Source organism: Erithacus rubecula (genome assembly GCF_903797595.1).
Source record: "Erithacus rubecula genome assembly, chromosome: 4".
NCBI classification, from domain to species: domain Eukaryota; kingdom Metazoa; phylum Chordata; class Aves; order Passeriformes; family Muscicapidae; genus Erithacus; species Erithacus rubecula.
In genome coordinates this window covers 29,096,995-29,119,422 of record NC_136686.1, presented here as the reverse complement: position 1 = coordinate 29,119,422, position 22,428 = coordinate 29,096,995, and the positions used below count along the sequence as shown (strand labels likewise).

General features: G+C 35.0%; 1 protein-coding gene across 3 annotated transcripts in view; it reads left to right on the top strand.

The window, feature by feature from the left end:
- Nucleotides 1-22,428, top strand: part of ANKS1B (ankyrin repeat and sterile alpha motif domain containing 1B) — a 399,263-nt gene that overhangs the window by 83,951 nt on the left and 292,884 nt on the right. For all 3 annotated transcript variants that reach the window (XM_079304860.1, XM_079304861.1, XM_079304862.1), the window contains one exon: nucleotides 14,448-14,588. In XM_079304860.1, the coding sequence (XP_079160986.1) occupies nucleotides 14,448-14,588 (141 nt within the window). The remainder of the gene's footprint in view (nucleotides 1-14,447; nucleotides 14,589-22,428) is intronic.

Below are 22,428 nucleotides of genomic sequence, written 5' to 3'. Positions count from 1 at the left end.
AAAAATAAATCAGAAAACAGCAATATGAGCTTTTTGTACATGTAAGAAATTCTTATGGATATCTAAGTATATTTTTTTTTTTACTTGCTTTGGACAGCCTGTGACTGCAAAATGAAAAGTAGGCATTAAAAACTTCTCCACTTGTGTGTGTTTGTATATATACATTAGCTAGATGTTGAATGCAATAAATCTCAAACGTTTTCTTTTGTAAACTTCATATTTTATTTGAAAAATAATTGACTCTAAAAAAGGTTTCATCTTAGTCTGTATTCAAAAGTTTATTTCAGTCTTTCTTTTGAAAAGTGTGGTTTTCTTTTCATGTAGAAACCATAACTATTCCATATTTTTTGAAAACTCCTGAGATTTTTTTGAACTAAAACTAATTTTGAAATGTGCCACTTCAATAGAACTGAGGCTCCAAATTGAAATATATTCTTCAGAACAGTCTCTTTAATCTTGTGTAGTAGGTGGTTGCTTGCAATGTTTGCTTTTACATTCATGCTGTTGTGTTCAGAAGCATAATAAAAAAAATGTGTTATTGATTTTCAAGTGCAATATCTTACTGTCTTTGGATTTCTGACATGAATTTAGATTAAAGAAATAGTTCCAGAGAGTTTTCTGTGTTCTTAAAAGCAGTGCATGTTAAAGGATTTTGCTTAATTACCTGGCATAAATACTGAGGAACTTAAGGTGCCCCTAATTTTTTTTTCTTAACTGAAGATAGTAAAGCCATGTAGTAACTGCACTACAGAGGGATTTCACAGAAGTGGCAGCAGCATATCTGTTTAAATTTAATGTGGTTATATAATAGATAATAAAGGCTGGCAGCAGTAATTTGAATTTAAATATGAGGAAAGGTTCTGTGTAGTCTTGGGGAAAAGATTTGGGTTTCATCACAGGTGCATAAATGTCAGTTTCTGCTTAATTCTGTCATCCAGAATGGGAAGTGCATTTTGAGAAAGTGGAAAAAATATACTTTAAAAATATAATAATGTTGCTGAAAACAGTGATGATACATATTCGAAGATACAATTTTTACTCTTATGTCAGGATACCAAGAAGATGAGTCGATACAACAGCAATAAAGCTACAATCATGTCTGGTTTATATCTAAGGAGAGATTCAAAAGCATAGAATTATGTGGCTTTGAAAGAAGTTGACTTAAAGAATATATTAGGGTGGTTAAAACTTATGCATGGTTTTTCAGAAGTCAGTTATTCTGATTTTTTTCTTCTCTAACGAAAAGAACAATTAATTTTTTATAAAAAGCATGTTTTTTTTTTTTTTGATTTCACAAAGTAATAATCACTATAACTTTTTGAAGAGTATTGAGGTAAACTATTTAGTAGCATCAGTCAAGAATACTGTTTGGTTTTTACTTTTAATATAGCATTTAAATATATAATGTCTGGATTGAAATATAATAGGTAAGAGTGACCAAACATTCTTGAGTAAAATGAATGCTGTCTTGAGCATTTAAAAACACTGTACACTTGCATGCATGCGTTATTGAGAGAGGGATACAAAATTTCACAGAACAATGATGATGAGCAAACCAGAAGTTTTGCAATGGCTTACTAATGAGGATACATTAAAAACACATTCCAGAACAATTTTGGTTGCTTATTCATTAGGGAATATTAAGATAATCAGGCCTGATTGTATGGGGCTTCAAGGACATAAACAGATAAATTTTAAATTATTTAATGCAGTAGCATTTACTGAATTTCATAATAAAGCTTCAATGTATTTTGCAGGTATTTATGACATGTTTAAAAAGGAAGAGAATTGTACAGAGAGACAGTGTTTCTTCCTGAGAGACAGGAAGATTGTTGCTTTACTGAATTCCCTTTTTTATAATAGTATTAGATAATTTAGGTATTTCCAAATTGTGGTGAATTTTGTATTAAGTTGCTCTTTCACCCAGTTCTGTTATGAATCCTGTTTTGCAAGCATATACTGAGTCTTACTGCTATGGGAAGTAAAAGCATGAAGTCCATCTATCCCAGGATATGTAAACATAACTCTTTGATATTCCCTTGTTGGGAAGGACTACCCACTCTCTGAAGCTGAAATTATATAACTTTAAAAATTGATTTTAAAAGTTACCACCTAACTAAAAACCATCTGCTGCTCCCAATTTCTAGTGCACACAGTAGTATTTCTCACTGAGAACTGTTGTTGCTGCTACTTTTTTTTTCATTAGATATTTATAATGGGACATCCAGTACCAAACATCCACTTGGTCAACATGGAACAATATACTTTATGTAAACTGCGTTAAAAAATGATTTCTAAATTCTTTTTAAGCATGATCTGCTGATTACAAAGTAGCAGAGGGAAACCAACTCAATACAAATTTTTGCCCCCTCTTTTAGGCTACCTAGTGAAGGGGAGTTCAGTTCTGTATCTGTAGGTTAGGCTATGCTTCAGCACAATGTTGTAAAAATTTATGTTAGAGGGGTCCTAATGGCAGCTATGTGGAACTCTAGGCAGAATAATTTTCCTGGTATCATGCTTCACAGCTGACTAAATTAGCCTGCAGCTCCCTGCTGCTGTGATTTTGGGTAGAAGGATTGCTAGACAATCCTCCAGTGAGCTGCACAGACCTACCCTGTGAGAAAGCCAGTGCTTGTTTAAGAATATAAAATCTGAAAACATGACAACACTTAGTATGATTTAAACTACATGGAGTGAAGTATAAGTAGGGGAAGGTGCTGGCCAAACCACCAGTTCATTTAATCTGCATTAAAAAAATACCTACTCTTTTTTCCACTAGAATGATTTTCTGGAATATTTAAGCAGTCTGCACAATTATGTGTGTGCAGCAAATTCCTTGACTATCAGGTGCTAGCAGGAAAATAGCTTACAGACAAATGCATCACTCTGAATGCTGTTATGTCTTTAGCTTGCAGTGGTGAAGCCTAAAGGTATCTAATCCTTTTTTTCCAGTCTGTCACATTGTTTACCACCATGACCCTGTATTACTGTTTTGCAGAACGTGTGCTCTAGACACAGGCATTTGCTTTTATTGGCTGACTATATGCTTCCATTTATACTTATATACTAAAATCTGACAGAGTAGAAAAGAACAAATGCTTTGTGCACACCCTCCATAATTTGCAATACTTCAGGTTTGCTCTTTCTTAAAGCTTTCTTTTTCCTGACTAAGTAATCCTAACATTTTCAAGTTTATTTTATATATAAGTCTTTCCATGCTGCCAAGCACTTTGACTTGCCCTGCTGTGGACCCTTTCATCTCAGCTAAATCTTTTGCTTAAGGATCTTGGATATGGGTTTCGAATTTTTTCCATATAAAGTAATTATAATACAAGCTTTTCAGATCAAAGAGCTTGTTTGTCTTTATGGTTATAAAGCTGTGTGTAAATTTGGGGTGCTCTGGCAATGATGAGTAAAATTTTGTCTACTTAAAAATTCTGTTTGACAGCTACAGCATATATTTTTTTTTTACAAGGACAATTTTAGTTCAATATTGAGCACATATGTAATTTGATGAATCATCTCTGTTTCATTATACTTAGATGAACACCAAAGATATCCACTAATCTCAATAGGATTAGCCAGGATCTGAGGACTCTATGAGAACTTATCTTGAAATCATCTTCTCAAGATGAAATATCTTTGCTCTCATCAAATATCTTTTTTATATTTCACTCAATGCTTTAGAGAACCTTCCTTCTCATCCGTGTTTCATGAGTTTTTAACATCCCTGAGCTGCCTGTGCCATTGTGCCACTGTTGGCAGTGTTGCATAGCAGAACCCTTGTCTCTTCCATTTTTTTCAATACCCTCAGGGTTTATCATCCTGGGAGTTTTCAGTAGTGTACAACACGATGTTAATTTTTAATCTGCAGTCTCCAGATTCATTTGGGACCTTCCAAGAGAGTTTCAGTCACTTCTGGAGAACAGAATGCAAATAAAATAATACCATGAGATTTCCACCTGGACAGGTGACTTTTTTAGAGTTAGCATCAACTCTCTCTTTGTGATATTATTATAATTTCCTGATGACTTGGTTTTATTGGTCACCAGAGGTGCTTCCCTCAAGTCCTGACATTCCTGACAAGTCTGTCAAAAGAAATCTGTCCTACCCTCTATTTCCCTTGGGTTTCTCCTCTCCTCCAGTGTCCCAGTCAGAATCCTGTTTTCAGATTCTTCTTCACAAGAGAACAAAAAGTTCTTTTCATCTTCCTTGGTTTTCTCAAAATGCATTTTCTGCCTATGTGATTTAGGGCATCACCAGTAGGAGTGCTGATACTCCAAATGTGTCTTGGTTTATTGTGTTCAAGCAGTAGAGTATGGAACAATGTATGAGGTCTAGTAGGAATTTGAAAGACTTTGCCACATTTAAATACAATCTGATTTTAATTTTTGGAAACATATTTTTTGCTCTCTGGAAAAACTGCCTTTGGTAGAATATTAGAAGACTGAACTTAGACATGTGGAAGATTTGTTTTTTACAGTTGTATCTAGATATTCACCCGAGGGAAAAGAGTTCATAAGGAAAGAAAGAGAATCCATCCTGCAATTAAAACAAAAACCACGTTGTACTAAAGCATTTAGCTTTTGATGTTTCTGCATTTTAAGAGATGGGAATTTCTGTATTATTTTAGAACTCCTATCACTGTTGTCAGCAGATACCAGTGCAGGTTTGACTTATAATACATAGTGACCTCAGAATAAATGAGTTTTATACATTCACATCAAGTTACAAACAGCAGAGGAAAAAAAAATAATTAAATGGTTCTATATATACCTCAAGTCAACACAGATTTTGTGTCTATTCCATTAGTGTAAAAATAAAGTAACTAAGGTTGAAACTTGCAGTGAAGCCTGGTGATTACCATCTGACAGGAAATGCATGAGGAAAGTAAGAACCATATGGGTATGTCTCAGCTGTTTTCTGTGTGAGTGGAACAGCATCGTTTTATCCCAGTGGCATAACCAGGAGATGGAGTCTCTTAATCCATCAGAGCTGTGTGAACTACGGGATCCAGTAAGGAGTGGAGATTAAATGTATGGTTTCACTATATCTTATTCAATGATTCTGTTAAAGTTGATTAGGTAGGTACTTTCTTAGAAACAGCAGCCTCACTTTCTTTGCTTCTTAGTAAGATGTATACAAATAATACTAATGGTAAATGGTGTGATAAATAGAATTTCACAAGGCAAAATGACCACCTGTGATAAGCCAATACAAAATAATGCTCTTTTTAAAAACTGTTTAGTAGCTGAAATTGCAGCACTGGACAGTTTATTTGGGCTACTTGTGTAATTTAATTTTTATTCTACCTTAATGGCAACAAGCAGAATTGTTTTATAATAGGCATATAAAATAAATTCAGTATTTTTGTCCTTAAGTCTTGAAATAGTTGACCACTCATAAAATAGAGTTTCATTGTATTCTGTTGGCAGATCTTTCCAGCCTCCACTAATAAGTTTAGCAAGTAGAAAATGAATAGAAAAATATGCTGGATCAGATTCCTATCTATAAAATACAATACCTCAAGGAATTCATTTAAGGACAAGTACCTGATAGTTACTATGCATAAGAAAAGTTTGCCCATGGTGATCAAGAGTGAGCTAAAAATGCACCCTTTAGCTTTTCTATTTAATATATATTGGAATCCTTGCCTGAGTTCAGTGGTATAAGTTATTAAACTGAGATTAGAATCAGAAAACAGAAAACTTAATGTGTCCTGTCACATGATGCACCTGTTGGTCTTTACACCAGTTTCTTTATTTTTCCAGAGAAATGTGAGGGTTGAATGATTTACACAATTTTTTAGTATCTATTTTTATTTCTCTCCTTCTGGCATTTATCCTTCCTAAACTTACCACAAGTTTCCATTTAGTGTCATGAGGGAAAATCCCAGAAGTTCTTCAATTTTATTTGCTTCAGTAATGATTTGAGATTAAACAATTTGCTTTAATACTGCCACTATTATTTTTATTGATTTTGGTGCTTTACCTAATATTTCTGAAATATGGGCGGTTCACAATCTGCAGAGAAGCAGCCTCAATACTGCCTGTCAAACTTAGACAAAAATCATATTAAAATAGAATTACTTTTTTATTGCTATGCTGGTCTTCCTTTCAATTATGAATAGTTGCTTAGGTATTGGAATATTCATTGCCTTGCCTTTGTCTCTGTCAGTGGTGTTTTCTTCAAGAAATCTAAATAATTTTAACAGATCACAGTTGCTTATTTAATCATTGATACTTCCTAAGAAATATAGTGCTTCACAGGAGTTATAGTTAAAAGCAGGTTACTGACTGGTTTATCCGTATCTTATAGGAGATTTAAGACATTTTATTATGACTGACTGTAGATAGAAGTATTAAGTCTTCAGCTACTTAGGAGTGTGTCTGGAAAGGACATAGAGGTGTGTTTGTATTGTGGTGGGTCTGGATGGGCGGTGTTGAATCTACCAGAGGCAAAAGGAACAGTACCAATGAGCTAGGGTGGGAAAAGCACTCCCTGTCCTACATCTTCTAGCAGCAGTGGTTATTGAGATGACTGCAGTGACGCCACTGGCTTAATTATGTAAGACAGGAAAAAGCAGCAACTTGCAACATGTGAACTTGATGCTGGCAGATATTCCTACCAGCCATAGCAAAGACTTTGCCTTCCTAGTGAAGATGATTTTAAATGCTGCTGTCACGTGCCATGTAAATTAGGCTGCATTGAGAGCTGTTCTCCAGTTGATAGGATCCTGCATCTCTGATGGGGGGTGTGTGTGCAATCCTTTTCAACACCTCTAGAGCAGTCTGAGGCATTGCTTGTGGTTCTGAAAACAAAAGGTAGATTACTCTTCGACTGATCTTTTCCAGTTAGTCCTTCAACTTTTATAGCTTGCTAAGACATTTCAGCTGTCTGCTCTTCTACTGAGTGGTGTTTACACTATATTTAGCACTTGGCTGCCAATATGGCAAACCACTAATAATTTGTTACTGCTGGATCTGTAGATCATCTAGCAAAATTGTTCTTCAAAGCTCTTTTGATTATCCACTCTCAACCAGCATTTACCTTCAGATGACTAACTCAGTACTGCACATAGTTCTTCTTTAGATTGGCTTTGTCTATTCAGATATGATTTTCTTTTTTTTATGTCTTTTATTAAGCCAACAGCAACTTAATGGAATAATAACTGCATTTTCATTAACACATTTCTACTGAGAGTATGTGTGCTAAATAAAAGCTGTGCACTGGAGGAGTAATAAAGTGGTGACTTCTGCCTACTCTCTTATCACCTGATTTTTTCCCCTAATTTAATTTCTCTTCCTTCTGCTCCATTTCATGACAAATAATGTATTTTCTATAAGTTTCATCATACTGCCTCCCACTTTCCCACCCTCTCTTTCACAATTTTAAAAAAGGAAAAATGCAAGGTTTACAGCTGATTTTCATGGCAATTACATAGCACTGAGTTTTTAAAATGTTATATGATAACATTCAGATCGTATAGGGCTGTTAAATACAGAGATGCCTCTGTAGCTATTCTCCAAGCAATGTTTTCTCTGAGACATCTAAATCCAAAAACGGTGGTCATTATTTTGAATTATGAGTTTTTACCTTTATGCAAGGGCAAATATCCTGCAGCCTTTAATTCTCTTTTAATATTTTTTAAATTATTAACAGTTGATTTTGCTTTTAGGCAGGCTCCCATGCCCTTCATTATCAGTTTCTTCTTTTTCATGCGGTACATGAGTTTTTCAGTGAGTCACATTTTGGAGTGAGTCATGTGCATATTGATTCACAGAGATGCATAAGTCTGTCATTAACATGAGAAAATCCATTAACTTAATTGATACTGTTCCTGTGGTTAAATTTCAAGATTAAAAAAAGTTACCAAATTCCTTTTCTTTTTGCACAGCCCGTATTTGTGTATATCCTTCCTACATGCTAACATGGGTCAAGCCTACTATGCCTGTGGGATGGAAAGGCATTCCTAAAAACACATTTCTGTAGCAGTGTCCTTGCAGTTGATACAACTTCCTGGGTAAATTCTATTTTAGGGCTTTATGCTTCATGTACTAGGATATTTTCCATGGTAAAGTAAAGCACTTTAAATGCTTTGTTATTAAATTAATTATGCAAATAGTCTGATTTATTACTATTAGGAATGTGCTCAAAGTTGGACAAGTAGTTAAAACACAGGTTCGCTTTATTTTAGCTAATGTTAAGAAAGAGAAATTAATTTTGCAGTTCAATCCTGTCCCAAACACATATATTAGAGTAGAGTAAGTTATGGAAGTGCTTATGCTTTGATATGTTATGGAGAAGTAGCTTAATCCATGGATTAAACAGATAACTTATATTAAATCACAGAATTCGCTGAATTGGAAGGGGCCCACAAGGATCATCAAGTCTAATTCCTGGCCCTGCATAGAGCCATCCCTGAGAGTCACACCCTGTGCCTGAGAACATTGTCCAAATGTTCCCTGAGCTCTGTCAGGCTTGGTGCTGAGATCACTCCCTGGGGAACACGTTCCAGTATCCAAATACCTTCTGGGTGAACAACCTGTTTCTAATATCCAACTTAAACTTCCCCTGGCCATTCCCTTGGGTCCTGTCACTGGTCACTTGAGAGATCAATTACCTATTACATTTTTAAATCCTAGAACTTTTGTTTTATGAATGATTGCATCCTTCTGTGAAAGTAGAGCAAAGATTCAGAATCATCTTAATATTCATTATTTATGCTACATGCAAGGATGAATTAAAAATTTCAAATGTATTGCTCTACTTTCAATACATGTACAGATATACTTATTTTATAATCTCATTTTTACTTAAAATTTTGACCTTATTCAGTATGCATTGTACTTGCCATTTGGTTCCAGGATGTAGTTCCTGTATAGTATCAGATCCTGCTCTGAAGACAGAGTAATTAATTTTGGAGTGCTCATCATGATAGGTGTAAATAGCACTTCCCCACTGAGGGGCAGCAACTACACAATTACATGGGTTTCCTCATGGATGTGAATTAATGACATTTGCCTGAAGTTAGTATATTCTGTGTTTGCTACATGCAGTCATTTCACTTGACTCTACTGACTTCATTACAGGAATTTCTCCTCAGAATCCGACATCATTGTGACCTTGAGTTCAAGGAGTGTGACCATTTCAGACATGGTGTTTGTTTTGGAGCCCCAGTCAGAAAATATTATCACATGCAGTTGGGCTGATGTGCAGTGGTGTAAAGATCAAGATTCCACATCTGGGACTGCTAGAGCTGAGATTTGCAGGGTACTTAGGCTCATGTACCACTGAAAATAGTCACAGAATCTCTCAAGGTATTCCTGATGCAGCCCAGCATTTGTGCAAACTCACCTTCAGTTTCAGCATAGCCAGCAGATCAGGAACAGAAGCATAGTAACCATCTTAGAGATGTTGAAATGACATGTCTAGCATCCCACAGGGAGGTAGGTATACAGTGCTCTTCATCATTCTGCTGCTCTAAGTACAAGACTATCTTTGTCTTCCCAATACTTTGTACAATACAGGAGGTGCAATCAAATAAACAGACTCATAGTGAATGAAAGAGATGCAAACTTGCAAATTCATGAAATTATGGCAGTGTAAGGTGAAAGACAAGGTAATGAGGATGGGAAACAGGAAAACATTGGTAGGGAGGCGGCCTTGGGGGATGTGGGAAAGGTGTGCCCAGGTTCCAAAAACCTTTCACTGTCTGTGAGACATAGGATGTATGTCATGATGGAGGCTTCTCCTTTTCAGGATCCTTACTGAATTTCAGAAGGGCATATTGCTTAATGTGGGGATGCTTCTGTAGAAAAATAGTAAGTGATTGTGTTATTTGTCATGCCCTAATGCTTTCTTCTTCTGCATACCTCAGGCATTTTCCCCTGAGAGCAGCCTGGGCAGCAGCAGGGGGAGCACTGAGAGCACAGAACACTGTCCCAGCTCTTCTGTCCCTGTCTTGACTACTGCAGCTGCTGGGGACAGCTGTGGCAGAGATTGACCTGCTTATCCTAATTTATAGAGGAGATTCAAGAACAGTTTTCTGCTCTATTAGCTCTTAGTATAATGTCAAAATAGAATACTAGGTAACAGAATTGTAATTTTTTTTCACAATGTGAGGTACTTGTCCTTTGGGCCAAGGGTAGTTGGAAGCACATCTCTGTTAGGAGGACAAATTGTTTCTAGAGAAGAAACTTCCTACTGACCTCATTGTTTCAAAACGAGTGGCAGCATTTGGCTTATCAAATATCTGGCTGCTTTCTGCCTTCCATAAGCAGAAGGATATTGCCTCCTGGATTTAATCTTTGCTGCTCCATTTAAAAAATATTATTTTCTTATGAAGATAAATAATAAGTTGATGTTTGTGTCTCTAAAGCTATGATGTAATAGCAAATGGTAAATGTCCTGTTATTTTGTATCTCTAATAGTTTGCTGATGCTGTTTTGCTCTAGCAAATACTCTTTGAAAGGGTATGTGAAATACTGCTGCAAATGGATACTATGAAAAAAACACATACAAAAAGGAAAGGTTTTGATGTTTAGTTTTAGGTTTCACTGTACTAGTACAGGAAAGTCTCCTAAGTATTCTGAAACAAGGGAATTTAGTCATATTTTTCCTACCAGTGACTGCTTATAAATGTCAAGGCAGAAGGCAGACCAGTCTTCACTATAATCTGAGAAAAAGAGGGACTGAAAGGGAAATAAGACATCCTGTATCATTTACTATATTCCTTGAAAAAACTTGTCTAGGTAATAAGGTCATCTGTTAGATAAGAAATAGCATCTGTTAAAAAGAAGGCCATACATAAAGGTATTTATGTATTTTTTATACATGATGTATAGCTGCTGTGAACTTGGTAACTATAATAGTTAAGATTAAAGTGGCTCTCACCTTCTCTTGTTGACTTTTAAGAGTAGGACAGATTTTCTCTGCTTTTTCTGTCTGTGTTCATCATTCTCTCTGTTGATAAATATTGGCTTGCTCTCTTTGATCAGGATAGAGATTCCAAGTTATTGTGATAGACAATCTGATGTACATACCTGTTTTGGAGAATAAATAGCCTCTTTTTATAAAGTGTCCTTCAATCTAAAGTATCCTAGTGCACAAATTTTGCCTTTTATGTAGATGGAGACATGAAGAGGAAGGCTTCCATACCTAAATTTTGGAAGACATGATTTAAATACTCATTAAGTATGAAAATGAGAGGTGATGTGATAGACTCAGTAATGTCTGAAGAAAATTTGTCACTAATTGTAGTGGTCCAATGTTCTTATGCAAGATCTTACTACTCTCTCACTGCTCTATCATTATTATTTTCTCTTTACACAGAGAAATTACTTTGTTAGCCTCTTACTACTGCAAGGTCTAATATTTGATTTAGTGTTACAATTAAAAAAAAAGAACTTTTAATGAATCTTTGATTCTCTGTTAATATCTTGAGATTTGTCTGCCAATTTTTCCTTTTACATATCGTATCTAATAGAAGGTTTTCTGTCTTTTTTGAGTATATATGTTACTTATGCTTGAGTCTCTTCTAACTTAGGCAGAAGTTCCCTTAGAGAAGCTTAGTATTGCAGTTAATACTGAATTTGCCATTTCATAATGCCTAATTCAATTGATTGAGTAACTGTGATTTAGATGGCATTTTTAAACTACATTTGTTTGGGTTGTTTTAACTTAAAATGGCCATAAATAAGAGGTTCTACACTGTGCCTGTTTTTCTTTCATTGATAGAAATATCTTCTGCTGTGTTTATTTATTTATTTATTTATTTTCTGAGAAGTGGGCATAAATAACTGGCTTTACTAAAACTCTCCCTACAGGGCTATATCAAGGCTTCCCAGTAGCACACACAGAATTAGATTTTTATGTTCAAGGGATCTCTAAGGAGGCAAAATTAAATTATACAACAGAACAGAAAAATTAGGGAGTTCTGGGAAAGGAATGAAGGCTGTGGAGAGTAACAGGAAACTGTGTGGTCTGGGTTTGGAGTTTTATGGGTTTATGTCAGTCTGAGCTCTGTGAATTGATTGTAGATTTTTCAGTATCTCGTTTGCCTTCTCCAAACACATCCCTCTTCCCAGGGTGTGAAACCCCAGTCTATCAAATTTGGGGCATTTGTCACCCCTTTCTCTCATGCAGCTTTTAACTCTTTCCTTCCTCTTTGCGAATGCAGCTCTCTTTTCCTGCAGTAATTCTCACACTTTTCTGTTGTCTGGGAAGAACTGGGCTTCTGTCAAGCAGGGATTGGTGAGAAAGGTGATGACAAAAACTGTTTTTTCACCCTCCAAACAGACTTTTCTTAATGGTTCCTTTTTAGTGCCTTATTGGTGGCAGAAATCTGGGCAAGTATAAAAAGAGCTAGCCATGACCTGCAGTAGTCTGTAAAGCAGTCTGTATCATGTTCATACCTGCATTGTCTAGTTGCATGGGAGTACCACTCAGTTTATTCCAGTCATGTGTCTAATGAACTCTGACATTGGCTGATCCTTTTTTTTTGGATGATCAAAAGATTTGACTATATGTTTCCACTTCCTCTCATTCATATTGGCATTAAATTCCTGTGATTCACACTCTTTCTTAGGCTATTTATATAAAATACATCTAACTGAAGTATGCAGCTCTGATTCTGCTTGTGTATTTTATTTTTACCGTTCAATAATTGTTTGACATGGGGTTTTTTCACTGTTCCTGTAATGGCTAAATACTTGTATGCTCCCCTTTCAGTGACTCTATTGTAATTCATCTTCCTTTAGTTGTGTTGAAAATTTCTCACTTATACTGTGTGTGTCTTTTATACATTTACAAGGTATGCTGACATTTTTATATAACTTTTGTCTTCATTTACTTCCATTTGCTTGTAAGGTCACAGCTAATGTGTGTTACCTGCTTTCCTGTGCTGAGCACTGCTGCAGTTCTTTGATTTTTTCTCCAGGGGGCAAGAAGTGCTTTATTCTCTGGTACAGCAGTTCTGAGATTTAGAATACAAGTGCAGGGCAGCTACCATGGAAGATGGTGTCAAAAATAGAGGGGAAAGACCTCTAGTCTGCTTCTTTTGTCTTTGCAAATACCTAGCAATAATAGTCTTTCACGACCTACACTATGCAGAATTAACCCAATCTTTTTAATAATCGGTGTGAGAATATTGGTTGCTATGGCAACATATTCTGTGGTACTACTAGAGTGTCAAAATAACCTAATGAAATACCATGCTAAGAATGTTTTAGAAATTGACTTCTAAAATAAAAAGTAAATAAATCCACCTAACTTTACAAGATATGGCTAGATTCATTAAGTCTGCAACAAGGAAACAACCATTTTCTAACCAAGGGGAGTCAGAATAATGGAGTGGGATATTTGGTGTTTTTCATCTTTGATGCATGAGTTCAGAATTTAGAAATATTTTCCCTGCTTAAATTAATAGTATACCAACAACTTTTGTGTCAAGGATTTAGCACAAGAGTCAAGACTTGAATGGTCCTCCGATGTTACACAATTTGAGTTAGTGTCTGTGTGGTGCCTTTGCTTCTCCTACAGTTTCCATCACCTTGTGTTCATCTTTAGAGCTGCTGCTTTTCTCTACTTCTTTTCCCCCTACTTTTCTTTCATTCCTCTGTTCCCTTTCTTGCAGCAGTCTCCATGCATTTCTTTATTCTATTGGCTAAAATGTACTTCAATGTTGTGTTGGGGTTTTTAAGATGATTTTTACATGGACCCCATAGCAGTGGTTTAGAGTTAATATCACCATCAGATTGATAGATGTAATCTGCCATTGTCTCAAACTGTGCTATTCTGGTCAAGCAAAAATCCAGCCACTTCTGAAAGAAGCCTACCTAAAGTCATCTTTTAGTATCTGAGTATCAGGCAGGCTACTCAAGCAAATTTGACACAGGCTAGAACAGCTATTCCAGATACCAATTTAAATAGGGATGAAGAATTAAGATGTAAAATATTACTTTTTTACTTGTAACAGTTTGTGTTGACATGAGATTCGAAAAATCATTAATTACTGAGTTCACTTTCCTCCTTCTACAATTATTAAAAGTTGCAGTCATTTTTTGTCTGCACAAACCTTGGACCCATCCAGGCAAATGTTAGTTTTTATTCTTTGTGGAATATCCTAAACTTAATGATATTGCAGAAAATTTTAAGTAAACTGAAGTAGAAATTGCCAATTTCTTGACAATAAAGACAATAAATATTTTCAGTATATATTAATATTTTCACTCAGTTTTAAACTATAATTGCAGATAGCTCAATATGCACTTTCCTTAGAAAGGATTATTTTCATACAGCAGTTTAACAGTTGAGTAGGTACTTTGTATTAAAATAGCAGTTTATCTTTTGGGATTTGTGAATGGGACACTCTTAAGTTCATAAGATAAGTTTCTTTACAATATATCACTGGTTTTAATTGGAAAGTATGGTTTCTTTATGCACAGAGGCCTTCTTCAATGCGTTTATCATCAAGGGAGGAAGAAGATGATGATACAGCTGAAAATACCTGTGGACCTTCTGGTTTATGGGAGGCACTGACACCTTGTAATGGATGCAGGAACCTCGGATTCCCCATGCTTGCACAGGTACATGATTCCCTTTTCATCATAAAAACTTAGTAACTATGGAAAAGCTGCTTAACCTCTGCCTCAGCTCTTAGAGTTATTTATAGTCTTGCATGATTCCCTTTAAAATCGCTACTTTCATTCTTCATTTTAGTGTCAAAAGCTGGTTCCAAAATTAAATGTTTGAACATCCTGCTATAATATTATTCCTATGAGTTTAATATGGAGAGTGATGTTCACTCCTCCTATTTTAGATAGATAGTTGCTGTGTTGGATAGCTTTATTTTCCATCTGGAAAGAAATTTTGAAGTCACATAGTTTCCTTTGGGATAAGTACTCTATTTTTGACCAGCTTCTAATTAATATAATGATATCTCAGCTACTTTCTTTATAGAATTAATTGAGGACATCATGCGTAACTCAACTGATGTAAGAATATAGCCTAAGACTTCTCTTTGAAGATTATGCAAGTTGAAGAAAAAATCCCCAAATGTTTTCAAATGCTCATCATAATACAGAAGATAATAAATAGAAATGGGTAATATATTTGGGTCTAAGTCCCAGCAAGTCTTGGAGCAGACCAATCTGCAGTACCTACCAAAGCATTGCAGCAGCTGTGTCCTGAAAAAGTGATATTGTACTGCTACAGAACAGGATGATACTTATTGCTGCTTCTGGGTCTCCCTTGTTCTCTCCCCCCACCATAAATTGGCACTCTCATTTCTGTAACATTTTTCCTGCACTTTTTTGTTGTAGCATTGAATGAAGACCTGCCAAATTTCTGTTTAGAGAAGTCTTGTTTTTTTCCGTTGCATCCTTACTTGGCACTGCATTTAAATAGCTTTGTCAGATTCTTGTGTACCACATTGGAATTACATATCCTGTCTCACCACAGTTCATACACTGTTGCTTTCATACCGTGACTGTACGTTTTATTCCCTTTAAGTCTCATGGGACTTGCACCTGTTTGAATTCAATGCTGAAGCCTTCCCTGCAGTCAATGGAAACAGGATACAGCAGCTCATGTGCTTGAATAACAATGAGCACTGCCCTGTCTCTTGATAAGGAGCCTTTATATTCCTTTCCCCTTTCAGTAGCTGTTTCCTACTTCATGCTATCCATCATTTTAGACATTTGGCAAAGTGCGGGGTTGTTGGAATTATCCTGATTTACAATAGGAGTACTATAGTTACTAATTCCTCACTTTTAAGCATTTGTTTCAAAAAAATACTTCTTAAATGAAACTTTTCTTATTTAAATATTGCCTGTGGTCTAATTATTATTAAACCCTCCTATGATGACCATGCATGCCATTTTTATTTCCTAATTTTAGAAAATATTTTTGTTTTCCTTGTTTCCTTTTTGTAAGGTGTACATGAAGGGTACTATAAAATTGAGAGATGCCTTTGAAAAGTGAAATCAAGTGTGGTTGGTTAGGTGGTATGTCTTTCCTATTTATAGAAAGATTCATTTCAACTATGATGTAAGTTCTAAGATAGTGATTCCTCAATTAGTTATTATACTTAAATTTTAAGCTCACAGTTATGATATCTCATCTTTCTTGCTCTGAGAACAATAAGATTTTTAATTATGAGTACAAAACAGAGTATATTTATTATGCTTTCATTTATGATATTTCAGGTTTCCTTTCTAGATTGTTTCTATCCATAAAAATTGATTACAGATAGTTTTGGTCTTTTGTTGATTTTTTTTTTTAATGGGAGAAAAGAAAGAAATTAGGTAGTGAAAAATCTCCAAACCAAAAACCAGTAACTTTGGTTTTTATAAATTGTTGCCATCAATGTATGCAGTCTTTCAAGCTGTTCACTAATCTGTTGGATCTTTCACATTTACTTTAGAATCCAGCAGAGAACATCTTGTTTTAAGAGATTGAAAACACAAAGTATATCTATGTAAGTTTCTGGATTAAAAACAGTATCTGCAATTGGTCTAACAAATTATATATGTGCAACAGCATGTTTTAGGTAAAAGTACACAAATATGTTTCTTATACTCAGGTCAGTGCACTAACATATCAGAAAGTGCAGACTTCATCATGAAGAAAGAGTGAGATAAGGGTTATTTGACATGGTGTCTGAAAATTTGTACTCTCCTAAAGGTCCAAAAGTAGGCAAAAGGGTCTATCGATTACTGTTGAACACTTCTCCTTTACTTAAAAATGGATTTTACAATCATATAAATATATTGTGTTTGCACATCAAAAGTGAACAAACATAAAGATTGATTCTTGCTTTATATACACAGTCAGAGGCACAATGATGACATGAAATTGAGTTTTAGGTGAGCTTATAAAAATGTCCATCTGTGACCTAGAGAGCTAACAGTTTTCAATATACCAAAAGAGAGGGCAGTAATCTCCTCTACAAACTTAGGGGGTTTTTTTTGCAGTTAGGAAAATAGCTTGTCCTGAGGTACTTCTGGCATTAAGTATGTCATTGCTGTCTCTACTGTGCTGGGAAGTGTCTCTTTAGAAAGAGCTGTTATAGAAAGTTCTGTGTAAAATGTTATATCATGTAAAACCTAGCACAGCAGTAATACAGATATTCTCAGAACAAGCAACTCTTACAGTCAAAATTGGTGAATTGCTGGAAGAACGTTATGGAAAATCTTCATGCCTTGTAAAAATTTCAGGGGTTTAGAATTTGCAGCTGTATTTTTGGAGACTGAAATTTAGACTTGTCTTCTTATTTTAGAAGAGAGTTTAGCATTCCATTTGGTTATGATAGGTTATGATTTAGGGTTAATTTGGGGCTATTGCTTTGTTCTGGAGTTAAACTTTGGTTTAGAGCAGAAATTCAGTTATCACGTACATATTCACATTTTCTTGAGAATAAGGTAGCATACTCTGAGTTTATATATATAGTTCCATTTTCTTTTTCTTGGATAGCATACCTTGAATATTTCTCTGCTAAAGAGCAAATAGGGCCTGATGTACAAGAGAGAAATAGAGGTCAGTCTGCAATGTCAGAGAGATGAGGGCTACAGGATTCTATAAGATCCCTGCAGTATTATCGGTTTAAAGCAAGCAGTTCACACACCTTAATCCTGACAGCCATGCTGGCATATTTTTCTAATTATGATATAAAGTAATTGTGAGATAAGGCAGGTTTAGCTCTGTCCCATTTAGGATGCTGCTGGGTAAGCTTGACTCGACTGTGTCTTGAATTGTGTTGTATGTATAACTTGAACATCCTGACTATTATTCTGTGTGTTTGGCATGATGACAGCCAGGAACACCTCATTTGTCTAAGAGCTACAAAATGAAAATAAATGTCTGTAAGGACAGCAGTGCAGTTCCTATGGAAAAATTAAACTTTGATTCAGAAGCCTAAGTGTAAATCTTCATGTTGCCAGTTCCTGGGAAGCATGGCTTTTCAAAGAATATATGGAAAATTTACTTAAATATTTAAATGCTGTGTTTCTAGCTTAGTGTCAAATTTTCATCTTTTAAGAGGGAATTAACTTCTGGGAGACCTTGACATTTTCCTTAAAGACTGATCAACATTCTGCTTATATAAGTCAAGGATTCCTAGAGGTAGGAACTCAGCAACTTATTCATGGATTCTCCTGTGGAAGAGAGACTTTCCCCCCAAAATGCCTTTTTATTGAGATGGAGGGAAGAAAAAGTGGACTCCTAGCTACATTTTTAGAAGATGAGAACTATGTGTAATAGTTTCTTTATCACTACAGGCTACGGTGGGAATATTTAAAGTTTGGAGTTCGATGCATCTGTTAGTAGGTTTATGTATTTTAACTCTGCCTTCCAGAAGATCATTTTGTTTGTCTAATTCTTCTTGTATATTTTGAAAAGTGATTTTTAATGGGAGGAAATTTTGTATACTGTTTGTGTTGTAGAAACTAGTTAAGGTTTGTTCTGTAGAAAGCCTGACATTGAGAATTATTATGTTGCAATTACTTTCACATTTTCAAAGTCAGTTCAGGATACATGAGGCAATTAAGTAAGGAACTAACTCAATTTTCACATAGAGATCAAATCTGCTCCTAAAAAACCCTCTGTACTGATACTCTCTGGAGAGGGGCAGCATGTCTCTGAAGAATTCTGAAGAATTTTAATACTGGGAATTTTATTTGGCATTATTTGTTTTCATTTCAACATATTTTTTCAGTATGAACTCCTTCTATTATCAGTTGCCTCAAAATATTTCTTAGATTTTAAGCTCAATGTGAATGTTTGATTAATTTTTGAACTGCTAAGGTGTGGGGGAGGTAGTATAAAAAAAAGAAGTATTCATCCTTTGCTTTTCAATAAAAACAGAGAAAAGCAAAGAACATGGTTTCAATTAAACAATAATGGCTGAAGTGTTTCATCTTAGTTTTTCAATTCATTAATAACTTTATCTTTCAGTGCTTTTGGTGGAAGCACATTTCAAACTAGACTGGTAAAGAAGCAGTCTGGCTTCTGGCAGCCAGACTTGGTGTTGAAATTCTCCAAAATTAGAAACAGAAAGTGTTGTGGCATTATCTAATTTCTATGCTACAGGGGAGGAAACCTGTCTTCTTGTTTAGTGATGATGTAGACAAAGTAGAGAAAGCTTTGGCCTAAAATATACCTGAGTACAGATAGCCAGATTGTTATATTATCTATAATATTTCCTTATAGTTTCTTACCTTCAGTGAAAAATATTTTTTTCCTCCTAATTTAGTGGATTAAATTATGAGTTTACTTAACTGAGAGCACCATGGAAAGCTCTACTACCCATAAAAATTATTTCTGTTAAACTCCTGATTTGCAGTGTTGTCTCTTTTGCACTAAACTTAAGTCTTATTAGTAATTTCAGGAACAAAACACCCACACACTGAAGCAGCTACTGAAAAGTGTAATATGTATTCTGCCTAGAAAGAACCAGCAGGTGATGATTATACCCTGCTGAACAGTATAGAAAATAAGTATATTGAAGAAATTGTGGCTTATTTTAGTGCTATGCTGCATTTTCTGATTTTGTTTTAAGGAATGAAGCTGAATGTTTTATTCTTGCATATGGTATGTATTACATATGTAGCTTCTTAATTTCCAGTGTAAATTTGGAGTTGTGTTGTTGCAAATACATTTTTACTGTGCTCGTTGTGTAATCTAGACACCACTACACAGAGGAGACCAGAGAAGATATAAACTGTTTATCCTTGGGTATTTTCAGTATTGACTGGTCAAGCTCCTAATGGTTAAGCTCTGCTTCAACTGCAACTTTGGATGAGATGAATTCCAGAGATCTTTCATATTGTTGATAACACCTATGTTCTATAATCGTCTGTAAGGCTATGGGGCCTCAGATGAGCTTATTTCTTTAAAATTTTAGGACTGCCTCTGCAGTTTGTAAATCACTGTTTATGAAAATTTGGCTATTCCTGTCCAGCACTGTGTGAATCTGGTCACTGCTGGGATGTGCTCTCTCTTGGTGTGATCATGAAACAGCAAAATTAAATGGGATGAGAGAGAAAGAAGTGTCAAACTGTACTGGAACTGTTGATGTATGTCAGAAATAATCTGAACTATTTATGACTGTAGTGATTTACAAGATGAAATTTAATTCCTATTAATGGTATTCAAATTAGTATAGAAATTACTCTTGAATTGAACACTGCCACCTAACTGAATACATGCCAGTAATAGTAATCTGGGAAGATCTTACATAGTATAACTATATTAAATTTCCTTGTTTATGGTTTGCAATTTAGTGGTAACCAGAAGACACACATTGGAATGTTTTTGTTTTCAGTGCTGCCTCTCAAATTATGGGAAAATGGGAAAAAATCGATCTGAATTGCCCAGTGAATAGATAGCAATAGCATGTGACAATTGGTTTTGTACGTGAGAGAAGTTCCTCTATGTGTTAAAAACTTCATGTTTGAACTTCCTAACAGCTGCTTCATAACAGAAATATTAAATTTTCCGATTCTAATATACTGCTTTATGTTGAACTTCATAGTTACTCTGAGGGAATTGGGCTGCTGTTCAGTATTAACATTTCCTGGGGAAAAAAGCCATCACAGATACATTGTACTTCTTGTTCCTACCACAGTAACAGGAGGAAGAGTTTATGAACAAAAGTGCTGATGTTGAGGTGTCTGGATTTAAGGTATCAGTTGAGTGGGGATATCTGGACATGCTGATTACTACATGCATTTGCTACACTAATAACCCGTGCAGTCAAGCTTTGTGTCAAGTTGTATTTCTGTGAAGGGCTGTTTAAAAGCACTTGACGTTTTAGGAGGATTTTTTGAGCATAAAAGCCTATTTTGTATTTTTGTTTTGTTTATTTTTAATGATGTTAAAAATATATCTGTGAACCAAGCTAATACTGGAACCGTGAGGGGTATTTTTTTTTTGCTTTAGTTTTTATAATACAGAAAATCATGGCTTCATAGAGTGAGTCCATGAGAAGTCTGTAAAATTTATAGACCTGTTTTCTCTCTTAAGAAAAGACCTCACTGACAGCTGGACTTCTAAAAAACTAACAACTCTGTTGTATCTAACTGTGAATCCTCTCTTGCTGTGCAAAAGGAATTGCATGCCTTGGGTTTAAAGTCACGTCTGGTGGCTTAAAGGTGAAAACCTTTAATGCTGGTATCCATTATACTGAGTCTGAAAATGAGACAGATCCTGAATCAACAAATTTCTAAAGTATAAGCATTAATGTGCTCAAACCCACTTACATTTCCATACAAATGGAACTTTATAGAGATACCTTGTATTTTCACCAAAATTTAAAACTAGTCTAAAACTTAGTTTCTTAAAATCCCAAACTGATGGTTATTACTTTTTTCACTACTAGCAACCTGTCATTAGGAAGAACTCATGAACTGGATGTAAAATCAAATTAAACTGAAGTTGAGGTAGTCTGTATTTGAGATATCAAAGGGATATATATGACTAAATTGTCTCATGTTTTCTTGAAAAGGTATTTTGGATTTACTTTTGATAGAAAATGTGATCTACCAATTATAGTGAAATACTTCTTTTTAATTTAAGGCCTCTGAGAAAAGCAATTCAGCTAGAAAATGGAATCAAATGCTTCATTTTTTTAATCTAGAATGTTGTTAATCATATATATTGCTGTAGAATGCAGGCGCTCTATTCACTTTCCAGAAGCAATAAGCACTTCTATCTTATAAAATCTACTATAATGAAAAGAAGTCATGTTAATGCTCCTAATAGTGTGAAGAATAGCTGTGTTTCTTTGGTGAAAGGGGGAGATAAAAAAACATGTTATAAATATGTCTCTGTATAACCCAAACACTCCACCAGGCATTTTGCAGTTTTTTGTGGTAAAAGGTGTAAGCGTGAAGACATTGATGTAAATTAATAAATTGACAGTGTCAAGTCAACTATATTGTTTTTGGAGGTACTATTATTTTTTAGGATGCTAGATTTTGTTTCACAATATTTTGTACTGTGAAGAAGAGAGAAAATAAAGTATTTAGGCAATGTTCAGTCCTATTTATATCTACCTAATCTTGAATTTAGGAAAATTCAGTCTATAACTCTCAGACAATGTTTTAGCCCAATGGCCTAAGTACTTATAAACCACTAGGTTTGTCCTTAATTAACTTTTATGATTAGCAGATATTACATACAGATAACAGTTTTATATATACATAAAGCTTTTTTTAGTTAACTGTTGTAATAGGTTTGTATGTAGGCAGACTGGTTTTATAGAGTTAGTGTTTTTGTAATGTGAAAAAGAAATATTGACAGCAGAAGGTTGCTTCAGAAATCCATCTGAATGTTCTTGCTCCTTATATCATTAAGGAAGTGTCCACATCCCTGAAGATGTTTGCCTGTTTGCTCTTTTCTGTTGAACAGGAGCCAGAGTGAGCCAGT